This window comes from Labrus bergylta, chromosome 3 (genome assembly GCF_963930695.1).
Source record: "Labrus bergylta chromosome 3, fLabBer1.1, whole genome shotgun sequence".
Taxonomy (NCBI): domain Eukaryota; kingdom Metazoa; phylum Chordata; class Actinopteri; order Labriformes; family Labridae; genus Labrus; species Labrus bergylta.
This window is the reverse complement of record NC_089197.1, coordinates 26,614,811-26,635,900: the sequence shown is the minus strand read 5'-3', so window position 1 is coordinate 26,635,900 and position 21,090 is coordinate 26,614,811. Positions and strand designations below refer to the sequence as shown.

Sequence of the window (21,090 nt, the reverse complement as noted above, 5' to 3'; positions counted from 1 at the left end):
GTTGTAAGATTTTCTTTTTTGTTGGCCATAAAAAGCTGTCAAGCAGCTAAGGTATGTGTGGAAAAAAACAAAAAACAATCGCACTTCCTCATTTTAGTTGTTGAGGCAAGTGTGACCCCCAATGTACAGTAAGTCTACTTGTTGGATATAAAGTTAATGTCTTGTAAACTGTTGTTTTTAATACAATCTGTTTGTATTTTCAATAACCAACAGAATGTGATGTTTTATTTTTAAGTGATTTTATTTCTCAGCTTATACTTGAGGTACTCAAAATAAGGATCAGTAAAAGCTTTCAAATCTTTTCATTAGGTTTATTCTTTTAGCCAGATTAATGCTGCCACCTCCTGCTGCTAGAGAGAAGTCACAAAATATTTTTTAACGCATTGTGTGGCGCAATGGATTCTAACAATTAATCAACTACAACACACATTTCCATTAGATATATTGTAGAAACAGAGCTAACTAGAAGGACTTAAAATAAACAAGACAATATGAAATAATCGATGCATATTGTCAACTTTTCAAAGAACAAGGATGAAAATCAAATTTGTAATTGACAAAGAAATCTGTCAATATAGGGTCCAAAAGTGCAACAAAAAAAACATCTGCAATAAACAGCTGTTTTCTGTCTTCTGTCGTTTTGTTGTACTCTCTTTATGTGTCGTTACGTTACTGTTACATTATCCCTTGCAGTTCAGTTCTGTTGTCTGATTGTGTCGTTCTGCTGTGTGTAAGATAAGATCAACTTTATTGATCTCACGTTGTGGGAAATTTGGTTGTTACAACAGCCCACAGTAGTGGACAAAGGTAATCAGCAATAGATAACAAAATGTAAAAGATGAAATTATGTTTACAGTAATTAAATACTTGAAAAATAAGATAAAAAATAATGATAATTATTATTATAATATACACTATGTACACCTTCACTTATGTGGAAAGATAGAGCCAGTTTTTAAAAACACATATGGTATGACAAAGTGACTATAAAGCCAGTTAAAGATTGCTGGTGTGAAAAATTATTTCAAAGATGAAATTGCCCTCTATGGATGAGGTAGTTATGAGATTGTTGGTTTGGAGTATATGCAAGTATTCTTATACATATAAGTACATATATATTGGTCTAAATATACAAGCATATACTACACATACATATACAGCCTACAGTCTCCCATGTATATGATATGTCACATGGTGAGGATGCTATAAAGGAGTCTGACAGTGATTGCAGTCGGGTTGAATGACATGTGGTGGGGCTCCTTCCTAGGATGTTTAGTCTGCTGCTGATATTATAGTTCATTTGTTATTGGGAACTTTAGAAAAAAAACATCAGACACCTAGACCTTGCTTATCAACAGTTCAAGTAAATCAATATGATTGATTATAGACTTGATTGACGACAGTAAAATGAATCATAATGCAATTTTCCATCTATCCTATAGAGGGCAGTGATACATCTAGAAGCGTTTAAACCTTTGATAGAAGAAGAACAGGCAGCCAATAGCGTTGACCCTCATATCACCGTCTTGTTGTGTCTGTCAGCTAACTAAAACAGAGTTTCATTATCGAGCATTAAAGTCTATGTATTCCATGATAAGTGGACCATGTCTACTCGGGCCTTACGGAGGTTGAGGGGGAAACAGCGGGGTCAGGAGGCCTTGGATCTCGGGGAGCTGACTTTGGGTGACAGCCCGGATGAGCAGCCTGCTGCGGGTGAAGAGGAGCAGCTGGACACGGCTAATGTTTCTCCTCCGGCAGACAGAAAAACCAGCAGAAAGGCAAAGAAAAACAAAGCTCAGAAAAACTTCAGCAACATTTATGAATTGGTGAGATTGCGGTTTGATACACTAACAGCATGTGACTGTAAACATAAAGTCATGAAGTGTTTCTTATTGGCAAATTACTTTTAGCCACTCTCCTGTTGACATGTTGCTAACACAGGCTAATCTCCCAGCTTATTAAATGTTAACTATGCTCAGGTAAGATATAATGTAGGCTGAGGTTAACAAACAAGTTGGCTATAAGAAAATCACAGGAAAGAAGCCCACATCAAGAGCCTAACTTACAATAAACCAGAGAGGTAAAGTGTACTTTACGACAGTCATGTTTAATCATTTTACGACAGCTATATTTGATAACTTTACCTCAGGCTTTTGTAATAATAACTCAGGCATTTGATTGTATTCATTAAGTGCATAATATGGAGACTTGATGCTTAAAATGTACAGGATAAAGCTCCTCTCTAAACATTTCTTTCTTGCTTGCTTTAGAGGCGAAGACAATTGTCTTTTATTCTTTGAATGTTCAGATCTTATATTGCCTTCATCCTAAACATCATAAAGATGTAATTTAAAGTGTAGAAATATTTGAATTGTGATAACATTACTATCTGTTTGTTAAGCATATTTTCATACATGTGTTAACTCAATAAGAAAGAGAATAAGACAAAACAGGTTATGTTTTGATAGTGTTATGAAAGAAAGTATGACTGTTAAACTTATTTATTTGACATTGAAGTGGCACTGACTCGGCGTGCACTCTGCAGCTGGAACCAAAGCAGAGCTTATTTGAAAACATTTTAATGCACGACAGAAGGACTGCATTACTTTTTAACCTTGTTTGTCAAACTTTTTTTAACTTCTTGGGCTTTTTTGTTCAAAGTTTGTCTGACATTGTTTCACACGAACAGTAGGTATAACATGTCATCATTAAGCTCATTTAATGTGTTTACACAAAACGGTTCAGGGGAAGATTAACTTCAGACTTATCTGTGCTCGTGCTCGCCTAGAGACACCATCAACCTTTGGTTCACAGCATTGTATTGGCTTTGTGCATACACACATCTTGTCCATGAGCTGTGTTTGAGATGGGATTTTTTTTTAAAAATCTTATATTGTATTATCTCGCACCCCGGCATGTCCCCAACTTGGACAAAGTTTGTTTCTATGTATCTAGCTGTAAGGCTTTACTTACTGTTAGCACTGCTTTAACCAGTTCACTTTCTTGTGTTTTTTTCCTTTTTGCTAGATTTGTGATGCAGACAACGAGGCAGAGAAAATCTCACCTGATGAAGAGAAACCAGATGGAAATCAATCAAAGGATACAGAAAAGAATGATAACAGAGATGTTGAAAAACCAGAAGAAGCTAATTCACAGGTAAAGAAAACAAAAAATCATTGATGTGAAATGTGATAAGAATGCCTTTCTGTTAAGGTTGATTTAACAGAAACTTTGAAGCTAAGATGTATCTTCTGTTTAACAGTCTTTGTCAGGAGACAGAGTCAAAAAAAAGAAGAAAAAGAAGAAGACAAAAGTGGCAGCAGATGGTGGACAGGTACATTTTCTGAGATGTGATTCTTTGTGTTCTCTGGCGAGACATTTGTAAGACTAAAACTTAATAAAAAAAACCCAGACTATTTCATAAGGTAATTAACAGGTAATCAAAAATGAGTGTTGTTCTTTAACAACATGTAATGAGAATCATTTTACTGATAATGATTTGTATCGTACACACTTTATTTTAAAATTAATATTGTCTAAGTTGGTTCTGATTATTTTTTTAAAAATTTAATTCCAGGAGGCTGGCCCAAATGACGACATTGATTTATTGCTGCAGAACCTGGAGCAGTCTAATGGTTTGAGTTTGCAAAATGAGGATTGTGGAGGCACTGAACGAAGGTCTGTGCTACACGTGGAGCACAGGTGAGAAGTCCAACTTCCCGCATGTAGAAAAATAAATAGATTCATATTAGATGTCATTATGGGGTTATTATGACCCCATAATGACATGACTTGACTTGCAGTAGTGATATAAGCTAGCTCTTAACCAGTGCACAGATGATGTGACTTGATGAGCTCAATGACTGACTGTGATAAATGAGAGGCGTCCCTCACTGTGGGTTCATTTTCCCCTTGTTCCTTTTGGCACCACATGGTGGCGAGCAAGCTAGTTGGAGGCTGTCCGCCTATGGGGACGAACTACAGTGAATCAACGCTTATCTAAATTAGTTTAAACATACTGTTGCTCATCAGTATACTAAACAAGTGATGTCAGTGCATGCCATTTCAGTTTGCTCTCATAGGTCATTTACACGTGTTAATTTCAAAGCAGAATTACATGTTTCTCTTTTTTTGTTTTTTTTAATTAAAAATATAAGTTGACAGAAGTTACAGTTGCACAAACACAAAACTTCCCTTGTTTTTGCATTTGTGAGATTCTTATTTTACCTGTACAATCAGAAAAGAGAGTGAAGACATCTTCATGTTGATAATTAATGTACACACTCAGTATGTACAAACATGACCAGATAGGATGTTATTTACTTTGTTTCATACAGAAGAAAGATTCATCCACAGAGAGAGAGGGGTTTTTAATCATAAAAGTCTAAATCTAACGAACAGGCAGAACACCTCACAGATTACTGAGAGACAATCTGGTTTATTATAATAACAGTCATAAATTTAGGTTTCCAGGATATGCGCTGCTAGACGCGCCCAATTAACCACAAGTTTTCATTTGTTTTTAAGGTTGTTTATTCCTCTTCTTAACAGACAATTTTTTTTCTTACCAGGGTGGAGGAGAAACAGGCCGGTGCGATAGATTCTTTTTTGTGTAGATTTTGTGGCTGCTTTGCTGCGGTCTAAAAACAGTGTGACTGCATACCTGGGAACCCAGTTCCCCGACTGGGCACAGCTGATATTCATTAGCAGCCGCTCTCGCTCGTTCAATTGTGGGGCAGAGCTTTTATTACACACCTTCCTTTCCTCAACCACTCGGCATTAATTAATAATTCATTTAAATAATCATTAAACAACTCAAAATTGATAAACAAATGCAAAATATCCAATAAATTACGAAATCAACTATTTGGCTTCAACATAAATGATGATGTTGAATATCCCGCCTTCTATTTTAGTTCAGTATGAAAATGCCTTAACTTGTTGCGTTCGTGTTGTACAGTTAGTTCACACATTCACCCGCATGTAAAACATCTGAATTAAACATATTCATGTATTTCTTTTGTTATCTGCGGTATTTCCTCAGCTGAGTCACATTTTCAGATATGCCTTTAAGATGTTAACAGGTTTTTTTTCTGTGTCAAATGGGAAGAAATCTCAACCCAGAGACGGAGCTGAAAAGATATTTTGGGGCTCGAGCTGTTCAAGGGGATCAAAGGTAAATGAAAAGGAAAAATCTTGAATCTTGAATTTGACACCTCTGTCATAACTGTAAATTCTTGTGATCCTTTTTTCCCCCCAACAGACCTCGACAGCGAAACAGACAGTTTCACCGTAGCACCTGGATGACCGGTCCCAAAGACAGCTGGCCTCGCTTTAGCCGCCCAGGTTAGCTTTAATTTACAGCCATGTGGATAAAAGTTTGTTCATGTATAAATCAAATATATCAGGCTTTTTGCTGTTGTTGTTTTTTTTTTTACATATACTTTAATACAACCAACAAGTAAATCCTTTTTTCTCTTTATTTGTTGTTTCAAAATGAAAATACTGAGGGGTTGTGGTGACCCAATGGCATAATTTGATTATTACCCACCTCACACACTCGAGCTTACACGTAATTGTGACACCAATTATTATTATGATGACAAACATGAATCGTTATACTATTCTGTGGGTCACTGCATGTAAGACCTCATATAACAGTGTTAACAGTGTTACATCAACACTAAATGACATCTTGTTTTGAAAGCTTCTCTGCTGTGAAGAAGACTTCAGTGTCAGTCTGTCACATGAAACACTTCAAACTGTTCTGTGACTTATTAAATAACATGCAAGATAAAACTGGAACAATAAGTTTAATGATTTTAAACTTTCATGCATGTAAAAGTTGGTGCACTCGTTCTTTAGTTATTCCTATGGGGGTTTTGCCTTTTTTGTGTGTGGTTGTTCTTGACTCTGCTTGGTGTTTCCTCAGGAATTTCTATGACCTTACTGCAGTCACAGGACATTCAGTACTTCTCCTTTGAGCACAGTCGAGATTACCAACAAGTACAGTTCAAGTTTCTTGATGCAGTCGAGTCGATGGATCCCAACAACATTGTGGTAAAAAAGTTTATCTCTGCTGTGCAATTTGATTTCAGTCATGGATCATTCATTCTCAGGCAACTTCTGCATTGATATGGAATGTGTAAATGAATCAATGATGTGGGATTATGTGAATAGGCACAACATTTCATGGATGGTGTTTTCTATTTTCATCTTTTCAACTGTTGACATGAAACAGTCTTCTTAAATCATCAAATCAGAGATAATCTCTGGACATTTTACACCTACTAGGTTAAGCCAGTATTCTTTACACACAGGATGGTTGTAAAATAACATTTTTTTGCTAACTTTAAGAGCTTTCTTGGTGAATCTTGTGTTTCTACATGCACAGTGATTCATCAATATGTACTATTTCACATGTAGAGGTAGGGAACTGGCTTTTTGCAGACAGGGTCTTCTGAATATACTTTACTGATCAAGCTCCAGTAGCAGTTGATGCAGCAAGATGAAGAATGGCTTCTGGTGATCATCTCTGTTAATGTTCCATAAACATGTAAAAATAATAGACAGCTTGATTCCTTCCTTTTCTTTTGATAACTCAAAAGTTGTGTGGGAAAGTTTTTCATGGACAAAAAAACAAAAAAAAAAAACGTTTAAATCATTCCTCGTTTTCTCCTATATCTTCTGTGAACAAAGGTTAAAAAAAGCAAGCAAGTCCAAGACAAATTTCCTCAAGGGGACAATAAAGAGTGTCATATTGTGTCGTACGGTAAAATATTTCCAAGTATGTTTTATTTCTTTATAAAAAAAAAAAAAAAAAAAACAAGAGTTAGGAAACAGTTTAGCGATGTGGATTTTCTTTCCTTTTATCCTACCTGTAGTTTTCTTTTTTAACAGTCAATAAATGTGGAAAAATATTTTTGCAGGTGAACAAATAGTTCATAGGATCATTTCTCAACATTACTTTTTCCTTCTTTAGTAAAAACAGATTTAGATTTTCCGATTTTGTTGCATTCTCATTTCAGCCACAGAGGTTGAAGTGCAAAACTACCCCAGGTGCTTAGTAGGAAAAAACATTGTTTTTTTTCTGAGTGTGATTTTAATATATTACTGTGGTTCCAATGACCGTTGTTGAGTTTTCATTTTAAAATATTCAAAATTGTAAGAATGAATAAATCTGAGTCGAGTCCTGATTCAGTAAAATCAGGAGCAGAGTACTGCAACACCGCAAAGACAAGAAAACAAAAAAGCAGAACTACTCTGGAAAAAAATATTCTCACAGTCCATGTAATATAACACTATAGACCCTTTTTTTTTTAAAGTGCCCTCGTATCTTCTCTTTTCCTCTCCAGTCACTGCTTCAGCTGAACCCGTACCACATTGACTCCCTGCTGCAGCTCTCTGACGTGTGCCGCATTCAGGAGGATCAGGAGATGGCCAGGGATCTCATCGGTAAGCATCATGATCTACCTTCCCAAACAACAATAATCGTTAACCAACAACAACACTGAACATGTTTTTACTACAAAGCAATGAACAAGACACAAACTCTTTTAGCAATGTTTCATGGAAGTTCCAGAGGTCGTTAATTTTCCCTTCTTTCTTTCTACATAAAAAGAGCCCGCCAATACACAAGCTCCTTCTGTTACAGTGCAGTTTTTTTATTACTACTTTTTTAACATTGACTTACAAAAGAGTAATCATGTCTCAAGAGGGTTCTGTGTTCTTTCATGTCCAGGTCTGTTTTTCTTCAGGGCTAAACAGATCAGGCATAAACTGTCCTCTTTTTATATTCATCACTTTATTTGCTCCCAACAAGGAACCACTGTGGATCTCTTTTCTCTCTTTTCTTCTTGATTCTCACAATGGTTAATTATTGAATCAGCATGACTTGGTACCTTATCTCGTTGAGTTGTAACTTCTTCATGAACGACATACCATCATAGAATATTTCAGGTATGCACAAGATCTTTGACTCTATCATGTTATCCTTTTCTTCTTTTTAGTCTGGAGGTAAAATACTATCATAACAACCAAATGAATCTGGTAATAATGTGTCATGTTTAAAGGAATGATGCTTAGATCAGAGTGTGAAGCGTCATCCCTAAAATGATAAGAGAACTCATGTAGAACTATATTCAATGTTGACATCGATGAAAACATTACGCTTAGCTCGCTGTGTGGACTCTAGCGTGTTAGTTTGGCCTGTGTATTGAGAGGTCGTCGTGTTTACTTGTGATATGTTATCAAACTGGACAACTGTGCTTGTTTTGGTGCTCAGTGAGATTAGTTCATGCCCCATGCGAGGCACAGTCCATGTCCTTGAGTGGATGGTCAAATAGGAATTGCAGAAAACCAAAAGGATCATTTAACAAAAGGGGATTTGTCTTATTCCTGGTTTGATAACATGGCATCTTATGAACTCTGACATGATACAAAGAGTCAGTTGTTCTGTTTTTTCTGGTCTTTGTGAAGGTCTTGCAGGTGAGGGGCTGGTCTGTGAGAGAGGAGATATGTAACATAGCCCTGCACGTGCAACATTCTTATGCTCAGTAGTAGTTTTTTTTTTTTTTTTTTTTAGGTTTATGTTTGAGCATGTTATGCCTTTTATTTAGAGACATGAGTGGAAAGAGAGAGAGTAGGGGATGATATGCACATACGCCACACATATGTCACACGCTTGGATGACTGCAGCCTCTGTTCATGGGGCGCTTGCACTAACCACTAGGCTACTGGTGCCCCAGTACTGCTTCATTTAAGTGGCTAAAACAAATATTGTAACTTATACTGATTTATGTTCTTCTTCTTCTTTTAGAGAGAGCCATGTACAGCTTCGAGTGTGCTTTTCACCCTCTGTTCAGTCTGACCTCGGGTACGAGCAGATTGGATTATCTGAGACCAGAGAACCGGTGGGTTGTTCTTTTTCTCCTCCATCTTTGACTCTTCTTCTGAACCCCTTGCTTTTGAAAGATGCCTGTGCAATCGTAGAGTATAGTTTTTTTTTTTTTACCTTAAACATGTCAAACAACAGCTCAATGATACAGTCACCTCTGTTCCAGGGCTTTTTATCTGGCTCTTTACAAACACATGATGTTCCTTGAGAAGAGAGGATGCCCGCGGACCGCTTTAGAATACTGCAAACTGATCCTGAGGTAAAAGGAAGAAGCTTTTCTTTATAATGTATTCATTTCATGGAATTACAACACAAACCACACCCAGTCTAACTAAATATAACTTCACAAGAAAGGGAAAAACAATAATAACCTGCTTTCTTTCTTTTTCAAGTCTTCTTTTGTTACTGATCCAATATAAGATGGGATTTCTGAAATTCACATTAAATGATAAATATTGCACGTCAGACCACAGATACAGTCACAGGGATGACAGCATTTCTAGTTTATCATTTGAAAAAAAAAAAAAATCTGAAACACCTTTCCATTAAAGGAGCTTGTTATTGAAAATATCTTCTAATGTATTCACTGTACTTATCCTCTGGCATGTTAACAGTGTTGTACTATTATATATATACTGTTATTCTGTTAGCTCAAACAAGCTCACAATGAATTTTGTCAAAATGTTCAAAATTTCTTTTCAAGAGGGCAAAAAAATCTGTCACAGAAAAAGTATACAGCTGGTAAGATCTGAGGCTATTTTGGGTGATTTTTAATTAATCTGAGTTTCCTTTATATTATTTTCATGACATGTTTTTTAATTTTATAATGAGGAAAACTTGAGCACAGCAAAAGAGGAGAGGAAACATGTTTGCAGAAAAAGAAGAAAGCACGGGGGTACTTTTGACCCTCTGTTCTAACTGCTGTGTATTTAGTTCATTATGAAAGAAAAAAATTATATAAGATCACATGCCTTTCTGCTAAACAAGAAGAAGCCTGTGTTTAATTAAATAAATGTGACGACGAATACTTAGCAAAGATGTACCCCGAAAAAAAGATTTATACATGGAGATACAACTGAACATTTCCAGATCTTCCAAATTCCTGATATTAGCAGTTAATTCATAAAAATGTGTTTATCAGGTAAATTCTTCTTTGAGTCCCAACTGATCAAATGTGACATTGAATTAAATGAAAGCCTTAATGTCATTGTATGACAGTGAACATGATTCAGATGGCTGCATCTGGTCGGTGCATTGAATTAAATAGACACACCTTCATAGAATAAAAAAAACCCAATAATAATAATAATAATGCCACAGATAAAACACATAAAGCCGTGAACAGAAACACATAACACAAACTAATGTGAGATTATTTTCCTCTTTCAAAATGTTACTCATGATAACAACATTTACATTTACATTGACAATAAAATTCAGTGTTTAAATCTCAAATATAGAACAAAACCCCCTAAACTGTACGTCTTACATATGGCTTAATGCACTCTTAGATGGTTGTTCCGACACTGCTGCCATCAGCCTGCTATAGTTTTACAGCTTGCTAGTTTAATGGTCATAGCTTATCTTCGACTCTTATCCCACTCGGGCTTCCTGACCTCATGCCTGATGTGTTCTGGTCCTTTTGTTAAGTCTGTCGTTTTCCAGCAGTGATTAAACCACTGTTACTGAAAATGAGTGATGCCACGATTTGATTTAAAAAAATTAATTAGGATAAAAATGTCCAACATAATATTGTTAAAGCAGTCAAGCCGTCACATGATGATATGTAGCCTACTGTGCTTATTACCATCCTTCTTGCTCTGATCATATTAAACGCATTGTGGTGGCTTTGAGAGGAACCAGATACATTGATAAAGAGCTTAAGTCACATGAAATCACAGTAACATTTTGAGGCGAGCAGACTAAAAACTTTGAGCAAAGCCACTGTATGGTGACCTAAATTGCTCAGCTGCCAAAGCTTCAAAGTTCATTCTGAGAGCAAAAAGCAGGGCAGTGATGTTTTATTAATGGCATCTGGTTTCTGATATCGTCTTTTATTGACACCGAAGTAGAGAAAGTATTGATTTTATTTGTAATTTCATGTGATTTCGGTTTGTTTTTTTATTTTTCATTTACTTTTAGCATCTTCAGGTTTAAAACAATTTATTTTAATTAAAATTTCAGCTGAACAAACATTGCCTTGTTTGAAGGATTGACGTAGTTCCCCATTGGTTCAGTTATTGTCTTTTATGCTGTTCCGGGCTGAAGGTCAGGCTGAGACATTTTATTCAGATATTTGGTTTGTCTGCTTGGATCAAGTCCTTCCTCTAATCATATACTTGTGCTCTTGTGCGCCTCTCTTCAATTAGTTTGGACCCAGACTCTGACCCACTTTGCATGCTCCTGCTCATTGATTTCCTGACGCTGCGCTCCAGGGAGTACCACTCCCTCCTTCAGTTATATCAGGACTGGGAGGTAAAGTTTGCTATCCCATGCAGATGTTTGCATAAAAATGTGTGTGTGATTGTGTCAGCAAAATGTTCCGTCTTCATTCTGATATAGAAAGGGTTTGTTTATGCGTTTCAGGTTCATAGAAATCTCTCTCAGCTGCCAAACTTCGCATTCTCCACCGCACTTTGCCATTTCCACCTCAGTCAACAGGAGGATTTGGATCCTGAAGAAGGTGTCAAACAAAGACACCGGGCTGACGTGATGCTGCAGGACGCCCTCATTATGTTCCCTGGAGGTTAGATCACAGACAGAGTGTTTTTTTCACAATCTTTATAGCATGACTGTAAGGTTTCCTGTAAATCTTTCAAGTTACAAGTTCTTCCATATCAGTCAAGTTTTAAGTATGTATACCACTCATAATGGATGTTACTGTTTATATATATTTCCTGCAGTGTTGATGCCTCTGCTGGATCTGTGTACTGTGCAGCCAGACGCCACAGTCACCTCACATGCCTTCTTTGGCCCAAAGAGTCAGATTGGGTAATGTGTGCTCCCTCTGTTTTCTAAACTGTTGACAATCCAGCATTCAATAGCACTAAGACAATTACCCTATTATATACATTTAGCATGGTAAATAAATGATTAAGAAAAAATTAAAGCCATAAAGAAAAACAATATGCAATATTATTTCTTTAAATCTTTTCATTAGCTATTTTAACCCTCCTTTTGTATCCATTCTATCCGTTATCTTTTCCTCCACCTCTTCTACCCTAACTTTGAAACTTTCAACTCATCTCCCTCACTCCTCTTCATGTTTCCAGGCAGCCTCCTGCGCTTGCTGAGCTCACAGCGCTGTATGTGGGGAGGACGTGCAGCCTGTGGAGGGAGGCAGCAGTGATGCTGTGGCTGGAAGAGTCGGTGAAAGAGGTGTTGCGTCGAGTTGATGCCAAAGACCCACTGGTGGAAGACTGCCAAAACAAGTAAGATTTTAGTGAGCTTTTTCATCTGCCACAAGTCCTCACAGTAATGCTCATTACATTAGTGTTCCTTCATCTCTCTGTTTCAGGAGAAAGCAGAGGTACCAGAGTGCTCCGAGGAACATCCATCGTCATGTCCTCCTCTCTGAGATCAAAGAAGCCACCTCAAGTCTGCCTCTTGTGAGAAACCATCCTGAACACAAACTTTCCCCAAACCACTCACCAATAGACACTGGAAATTGATCTGACATAGCATCAAAAATGTTGTCAATTTTACTTACACACTCCTTTGATTAGAAATATTTAAAATACAGAACAGCATACATTAAATCCTGGTTCTATGTATCCCCGTTTTAAAAGGTTGACTAAATGAGAAGATTTTATATACCCAAGCTATATTTAAAATATATTGGGTCATTTTTCCCATGGGGTTTTATTCATTAGGGCATTAAATTGAGCAATCATGTTATCATTACAAAGCTGATCACCTCTGGAAAGCTAATTATCTAATCATCCTTGAGAAAGTGACTCTGATCCTGCTTGTTTGTTTGATTCTTTCAGGAGGTGACCAGTCAGCCTGTGATGGGCTTTGATCCTCTGCCTCCCCTGGACTCAGTGATGTCATACACCCGACCAGAGAGGTAAAGGTCTTCAAATAGTCAAAAAAAAGATGCATTCATTGGGGTTTATAAACCAACAGGTTTGTATCATCTATTTGCCAGTTTACTATAATAGAGTTGCTTTGTGTCTGTGTATTTTTGTTTGTCTGCATTTAGGCAGCATGTTGGTGCATCGAATGAGAGCACATTGTCGCTGTTTTTTCGGTCTTTACTGCCAAACTTCAACCTTCAGGTGAGTTGCATCAAAAAAGCAAATCAGGGGCGCTGTTGGCGCTCTGGTTAGTGCAGTATACAGTGGCCATAGTCCTCCAAGCGTGCGGCCCAGGTTCGAATCCAGCCTGTGGCTCCCTTCCTGCATGTCATTCCCCTCTCTCTCTCTCTCTCTCGCTCTCTCTCTCTCTCTCTCGCTCTCTCGCTCTCTCTCTCGCTCTCTCTCTCTCTCTCTCTCTCTCTCTCACACTCATCCACTATCACTATCCACTGTCCTATCCCTCCAATAAAGGCACAAAAAGCCCACAAATAAATCTTAAAAAAAAAAAAAAAAAAAAGTGAATCTGAAATAAATTAATCTGTTTAGAATATGCCTTGAATATCTCATAAGATTTAGTTAATTTTGACCTGTCTCTCCTTTTTTATTTTTTTTACAATCTCATTTGAAAACCATTCAAATAAATCCAAATGATACTTTCTGTGAGTTCACTCAAAAAAAAAAAATTGGAAACTTTTTAATATATTTATCTCTGCTGAACTGGACCAGTGGACACTACCAAACGTTCTCTACTAACAGACTGTCTATTGCTTCAATCCCGCTGGTTTCTACATTTAGCTTTATCACTCCAAAAGTGTGGAATAATTTACAACACTCTCTCAAGATTGACACTCTTGTTTCTCTTTGACAAATTAAGACAATGATCTCAAACCACTTCACTACAGTGTGGGATTGTTTTTACTGTTTTTGGGATTGAGTATTATCCTGTCTTTGTTGTTTTATTTGTGCTCTTTTCTTGTATCTCGACATCATTGTAAATGATGAAACGTCAATGATCTTTGAGGCTTAAAGAAAGGTTTGAAAAGAAACGGCTTAAAGACCGTAGAAACACATTTACCACATCTTTTACTGAAGGAATATTTCCCACAAAGACAAGTTTGCCTAAAGGGATGACAACTGCAAACTATCAAAGAAGGCATATGACCTTGTTACAGTTAATCACTTCTCACCATCTCCCCGTTTTATTGCACGACAAAACAATAACAACATTCATGAAGTTTGTGAGTAGGACTTTTCTATCCCTGTCCTGAGCTACCTAGCTAGGGTGCAAAAGCCAACGTGTAATAGTATGTTTTCAGGTGGGACTTTATAAGATACTATAGAGGGGGCAGACCTGACTGAGGAAGGAAGGCTCTTCCACAACCGAAAGGCTTTGACTGCAAAGGCTCAGTCGCCTCGAAGTTTATTACACGAATGAGAGACAGCCAGGAGCCCCATGGTTTAAGATCTAAGTGGCCTCGCTATAGGGGCTGAGGAGATCAGTAATATATGAGGTTGCCAAACCATTTAGGGCTTTAAAAACAAACAATGCAACCTTAAATCAATCCTGTAACTTATAGGAAGCCACTGAAGAGAGGCTAGAACAGGGCTGATATGCTACCCTTTCACATGAGGCAGTCAGAAGCCTGGCTGCAGCATTTAGTACCAATTGCAGTTGAGAGAGGATAGGTTTTAGTTTTGAGATGGTTTGTCGCTGAAAGAAACTAGTTTTGACTACTGATTTTACATTCTGTTCAAATGTGAAAGTGGAATCAAATATTACTCCAAGTTTCTAAGCATGTGGCTTGATTAGGGAGGAAAGGTGACCTACGCTGCTTGAGACCTGTTTTATGGCTTCGGAAGGGCCAAGAAGAATTTTGGGCCATCCAGCATTTGATGTCTTCCAGACATTGTGTAAGAGAATTGAAGTCTGATTGATTTCTTGGTTTTCAGGGTAGATAGAGTTGCCTAATCATCTGCATAAAAGTGATAAAAAAATGTTGTGCTTTTACCAAGTGGGAGAAAATAATAAGACCTAGGATGGAGCCTTGAGGGACCCCCCAGGACCGATTGGCTGTAAAAGAAGTGGAATTGCCTGTCTTGACTGAGAAAGTTCTGTTTTTTAAATAGGAAGTGAACCAATTCAGGGCGCCCCCTCAAACACCAAAGGAATGCTGGAGGCGATCAACTAGAGAAGCATGATGGACAGTATGAAATGCGCCACTCATCTCCAATAGAATCAGGACAGAACAGAACCTTTAAGAGTACCTCTAAGAATCAAGACTCTGGGGCGCATTGGTTGGTGCGCGCGCCCCATGTATGGAGGCCGTGGTCTTCCGGGCGGGCGGGCGGGCTCCTTTCCCGCATGTCATTCCCTACTCTCTCTTCCCTGATTTCCAACTCTATCCACTGTCATGTCTCTCCATTAAAGGCACAAAAAGCCTAAAAATAAATCTTAAAAAAAGAAAGAATCAAGATTCTGCACAGTAGGGAACAGGCTCGAGGGAGCCGCGGCATCATGTAGCTTCTGCTAGCAAAAAACCCCACATTTAGTTTATCAATAAAACGGCAAGGATACTGTAGGTTGGTAGAGACCACAGCGTAACAGATTCCTGTGTCAGTTTAAAGCAAACACTCACAGTTATGAGTTACGATTCCTCATGTTGTTTCTGCTTTATTCTTCAAATCTGGTACACATAGCGCTGCAGAAGCTGCATTCATCATCATCATCAACCTTTATTTAAGTTCTCGGAGAGATCATTGAGGGCGACCATCATTTACAATGATGCTGACAAAAAACATACATAAATGATAAACAATGAGAAATGAGATAAAGCTACTACAGAAAATAAAATCAATAAAAGAGAAATAATAACAATAAAACAGATACAATAAAATAATTTAAAAGCTTGAAATTACTACAATGATAAGTCAGTAATTAAAATCAAATAAAACAGTTACAGTCAGGTATTGGGTGGTTAAAAATAATATTTCTAAAGTGTCCATAAGGGATAAAAGTGCTCAAATTCAGGTCCTGTTGTAAAATATTCCAGGAGTTTGCAGCACTAACACTAAAAGCAGTTTTCCCCAGGTCAGTCCTGGCATGAGGAACCTGGAGAACCAGCCTCTCTCTCTCGAGCGGGTTAAAAATGGACCAGGGTTCAGATGTAACAAGGAGGTGATGTATGATGGAAGCTTTCTAGTAAGGGCTTTATAGACAAAAAGATGCCAAAAAGATGGTTATTGCGTCTCTCAGTGAGGGAGGGCCAACCAACTTTATTATGAAGAATGCAGTGGTGAGTCATGTAGCTATCACCTGTAATGAATCTAAGCGCAGAATGGTAAACGGCATCTAAGGGCTAGTGGAAGAGTCATGCCTATAGACCACATCACCATAATCCAAAACTGAGAGAAAAACTGCTTCAATTATCCTTTTCCGACAGAACATAGGGAAATTTGATTTATTTCTATATAGGTAACCAATCTTTTGTTGTAATTTGACAGTAAGATTATCAATGTGAAGTTTGAATGTTAGTCTGTCATCTATCCATATACCGAGATATTTATAGTCTTTAACTCTCTCGATAATGGATCCTAGCAGGGTGGTAATATGAAGGTTATTATCAGTTTCACATTTAGCCCTAGAAAACAACATCTCTGATCAGCAATCAGAGAGGCAGAGAGACGGAGAAAGAGAGGATCCAATTTGTCTTCACCGGTAAATGTCTTAGGATCTAAGGTTTGAAGAGCCTCTAAAACTACACAGAATGAGACAGGAGATAAGTTAAACTGAGAAGTATGATTTGGAGTGGAAATACAGCCATTGTCAGTGGGAGGAAGGTCAATGCTAGGAGCGGGTTATCTATTATCCATATCCTCAAAGATGTGACATTCATCAACAGAGCTGTCAATCATATACCTTGAGTGGCATCAAATAACTGAAAACATTTAATATTAAAGTAATTTCTCAGATAAAAGGATAAATTTAACACAAAATGGCATGATAACTTTCATGATGGAACCAATATTGAGAAAATGTATCTGACGTCATGTTGATGTCATAGTTTGACCCATCTGTTTACATAGAAGGGACAGGGTTTATTACTATCATGCACCCAGTCAGTAGTGGGAGCTCTAAATATTTTGGCCTCTCGTGAGGTAAGGTATTCTGCTGTCCATTCTTTATACAGTCTCTGGCTTGACTCTGCACATGTTAAAGAGATAAGAAAAAAGAGCAGCAGATGTTTGGAAGTTATCTGCCTGGTTATGCCAGGGGACTTGTATTTTTTTAAAATATGGATTTATTGGTCGATTTATGATGGGAATGATATAATTAGAATTAAACAGTTGAGTCAAAACTATTTTCTTCAGCCAGAGATGAGTGTTTGCTCTTTCTGCTCAATTGCTCCTCATGATGTATTTACCCCTCATGTTCTGAGAATGGACTGTAGATGGCGTAGATTGTGTGAAGGAGGACAAATAGTGTATACACAGAAACCATACAGCCACAACTGACATACAGGAAATAGAGGTGAAGAATTATCATATTCTGTCCAAGTATAATACATCCTGATGTATTCATTGCTGACCAACAAAAGCACGAGTTTATTGACCTCCTTCAATAAACCTCCTTCATACTGCCAGTCACAGCTGTTGTACTGACCACTGCAGTGTACAAAGCATGGCATTTTTAAGACTCTAGACTTCAGTTTGCATTGACAGATTGTTATCTCTTATTTACATTCACTGCATGTTTCGTAGAACCATAAAGGTGATCTTAGCCGTGCCTTAAACATATAGCAAGAGATCTTTTGACAACACAAAGAATTTAGAATTGTGGTTAAGTTCTGGACCTCCAAACATACTATCTTTTCACTGTTCTGTATTTTTTGTCATTTTTTTAGGTTTAGTCTCATGATCACTGGGGACCAAATCTATGGGACCTTTCAGCATCTAAAATAGTGCAGCCAATCGTTAGAAGAGCATTTAGGGATGAAGAACTGATTAGCGGTGTGACTCTGTGGTCTTTCAAAGCATCAATGGCTTACTTTCTGTTATGGTCTTTGGCAAAAATTGGAGACAGTGATTGCGTTATTTGTTCGAACAAATGTTAATGCTTAAATGAAGAAATCATGCACCACTTTCCACATGCAACCTTTCTACTATAAGAGCTCAGTGTTGTTCGATTGGAATGTGAAGAGAGAGTATTCTTGGACAGTAAACACTGATTACAACATGTTTATTGGTAAATATGTTCATATACTGTATATGTTATCCAAATTGATAGAGTTTCTTTGGGAAAAAAAAGTTGCATAATGAATTCAAAGGTATCCGGTGAAGTGTTTGACCACAAGTTGTTCCATGGAGCAGTGGGTGTGTCTTTTATGAATCTGGGATGTAAAAGCAGCCGTGTAGAATTATAAAATGTCTGTCTTCCGCATTCCTCAGTTCTAGAAATAAATGATGTGCTGTGCCAGATAGCAATACACCCATCAACAAATAGATCCCCATTTATTATTGTTCAGCATTAGTTGGATGGTCTAAGAGCAACAAATTAACTGAGCTTTTTTAGTATAAACTATAAATACAAACTTTCAAGCATCATTAAAAAGTGTAATCTGATAACAACAGACTTAATATTTTTTATAGTGTTCCTATTTTAAAAGGTTATGAATCAAAGATAGCATGAGTCTGGTTTATGTCCAAATCAGGTTAAACAAGGGGACTTAAAATATTTTATGATGTTTATGTTGTTTATAGTTTGGACCCAGTGTATCTTTAATGCTATATAAATATTACCGGTAACATATATACATTTAAACTAGAATATTTTGGTTAGCTTATCTTGTGTTTTTTTACAGTGTGTTTATAGGGTAACACAACTGCTGCTACCTGAAGATGCATATGTTTATTACACCCCCTATAGGACATATAGTGGAGCAGATAGAAATCTTTTTTTCATTAACAGATGGGCTCAAGGCATGTTTTCATCAAAGCAGTCCATCAATCGCCGTTGTCTTACCAACTTATAAAGTAGAAGAGATTTGATTTGGATAAAAGCAATAATGTTAAACCTAGAGAAGATATACAGCCAAGTTCTTCTTTAACTGCTGAGACAGTTACATAAAATCTAGATTGTCCTGATCTTTTTTTTCAACACACAAATGCTACATCTGCATTGTATGTTTTTCAAAACATCTGAATAATTAATAAAATGTTAACAAGTCACTGTCACGCTACTAATAGCCAAATGCTAACATAATAAGTACTTAAACTAGATATTTGTGGAGGAACTGAATTGACTTTTTGTCTCTTTAAGGGTGGACTGAGGCAGGAGGATGACATGGAAGTGGCTCGAGCTGGCCAGGAGCTGAACCAGGAGGTGGATCGTCTGATGGTGGCAATGAGGGAAATGCTGGCAAACATCAGGTTTCAGGAGCCACCGAGAGAAGACAACCCCTACAGAGATGAGGAAGAGTGGGACTAAGAGCGAGAGACTGAGAAAGGCAGAGAGAGAGAGAGAGAGAGAGAGAGAGACAAAGACAAAGGTGGCATTTTATGTGTGATGATGAAGAGGAATCCAATAGACAAAGACATGTAATAAAGTAAAGAACGATTCAAACATTACATGGGGTTTGTTATAATTAAAAAGAAATGGAATGGGACAATGAAACAGTTTGTGTAATTGTGAATGCTTCAGAGTATTGACAGTAAGTAAAAGGAAGAGAAAGAGACAGGCAATCTGCAGTTGTAGCATATCAGAGAGGAGAGGTAGTGAGGTTAAATCATCATGACGCTAAAGTAGACCGTTTTCATGGTAAATCCGTGTTGAGCTGCACTTACACATAATAAATAGGTGTTCCTCTTTTTCCTCAGCTTGCAGAGAGTTCTTCATGCTCACAACCCGTGGACGTCGTTATGATACAAGAACAGCTACAACAACTCTTAGGTTGAGTTCAGTATGTAGGTCTTATCAGAAATTCCAATCTTGTTTTGCATACAAGCTGTATTTCATGCAAATAGATACTGGTTTGATTATGAGCAATACAAGAATATCTGTAGAATCTGTTTTTAAAGAATGGAGTAGTGACCTCTTTTATTTTTGGGCCTTTGTGAATTAATTTATTGGAAAGAAATAGACGTGAAATTAATTTTTGACCTTCTACTGAGATACTGCAGATAAAATTGATTATGTAGAAAGCATTTTTGATGGATTGCTGTAACCACAATCACCTTGTACAGAGATTACTGTGATGAGAAAAAAAAAACATTTAAGTAAAGACATCAAGTAAAGTCTAGTCTTTTCTCCTGCTTATAGCCACAGTTCTCCAGGGATGAGTTCCAATACTGCATTTCAATCTTGTCTGAGAAAAAAGTATTTGGCTACATGGGTAATTATTTGACATTTGTCGCGTAAACAAGCTGAAAATCGGACAAACCAAACCACATTTTCTTCAGCTTTCAGCCTGTTTGTTTCTCTTATGTGAATCTAATCTTTACTTCAGGATGCCTGCTGTCTTTTATCTTCACTGTAATGCCCCCTCTTTCTGGCTCTGTTATGCTCCAATCCTCACATGTCAGTTTGAGATGACATGCCAATATTTCATTATTTATGGGTAAGTCTGCCCAATAAAAAGGCTCGGAGAATTAGCCTAAATGTTTCCAGTGGCCTGCTGCTTTCCATCAAGTCAAATTCAGTCCATGAGTATGGCAGAAATGTTATCAATTTTTCATAAATTAATTAAAAAATGTCCTTTGTTCTCAGTATGAAACTCATGACCTCACTCAGGATTGCTGATCCATTGTCAATAACTCTACTTAGTAACAATTAAGACAGCAGAGTTTCATTTAGATTAAATACTAAAGTATTTTTTAACCAAAGGGACAAACTGGAGACACTGAACAAATACAGTTAAGTCTAAAGAACCTCATGATAAGACAGTTTGACTGTGCCCGACGGTCAATTGATGATGTTCACCGGGAGCTATGGTTAGGTTTAAGAGAGCTGCTCATGTGATCCCTGAGCAGTATAGAAAGGCTTTCATTTCAGGGCCTCAGAGGAAGCTGGGTCTGTGGATCATAAGCTATCAGATGTGTCTCTAATGATGCCACGATGCT

The 21,090-nt window shown here is 37.3% G+C and overlaps 1 protein-coding gene across 1 annotated transcript; it reads left to right on the top strand.

Moving 5' to 3' along the window:
- The first annotated feature begins 1,487 nt into the window (after positions 1-1,487).
- Positions 1,488-19,847, top strand: tcf25 (transcription factor 25 (basic helix-loop-helix)). Its single transcript, XM_020633745.3, has 18 exons — positions 1,488-1,826; positions 3,028-3,156; positions 3,263-3,334; positions 3,578-3,702; positions 5,111-5,176; positions 5,264-5,346; positions 5,933-6,060; positions 7,356-7,455; positions 8,819-8,912; positions 9,063-9,155; positions 11,266-11,371; positions 11,483-11,642; positions 11,800-11,887; positions 12,169-12,327; positions 12,414-12,504; positions 12,886-12,965; positions 13,101-13,176; positions 19,292-19,847. The coding sequence occupies exons 1-18, from the start codon at positions 1,605-1,607 to the stop codon at positions 19,457-19,459; spliced, it is 2,040 nt and encodes a 679-aa protein (XP_020489401.1). The 5' UTR covers positions 1,488-1,604; the 3' UTR covers positions 19,460-19,847.
- The last annotated feature ends 1,243 nt before the right edge of the window (positions 19,848-21,090 follow it).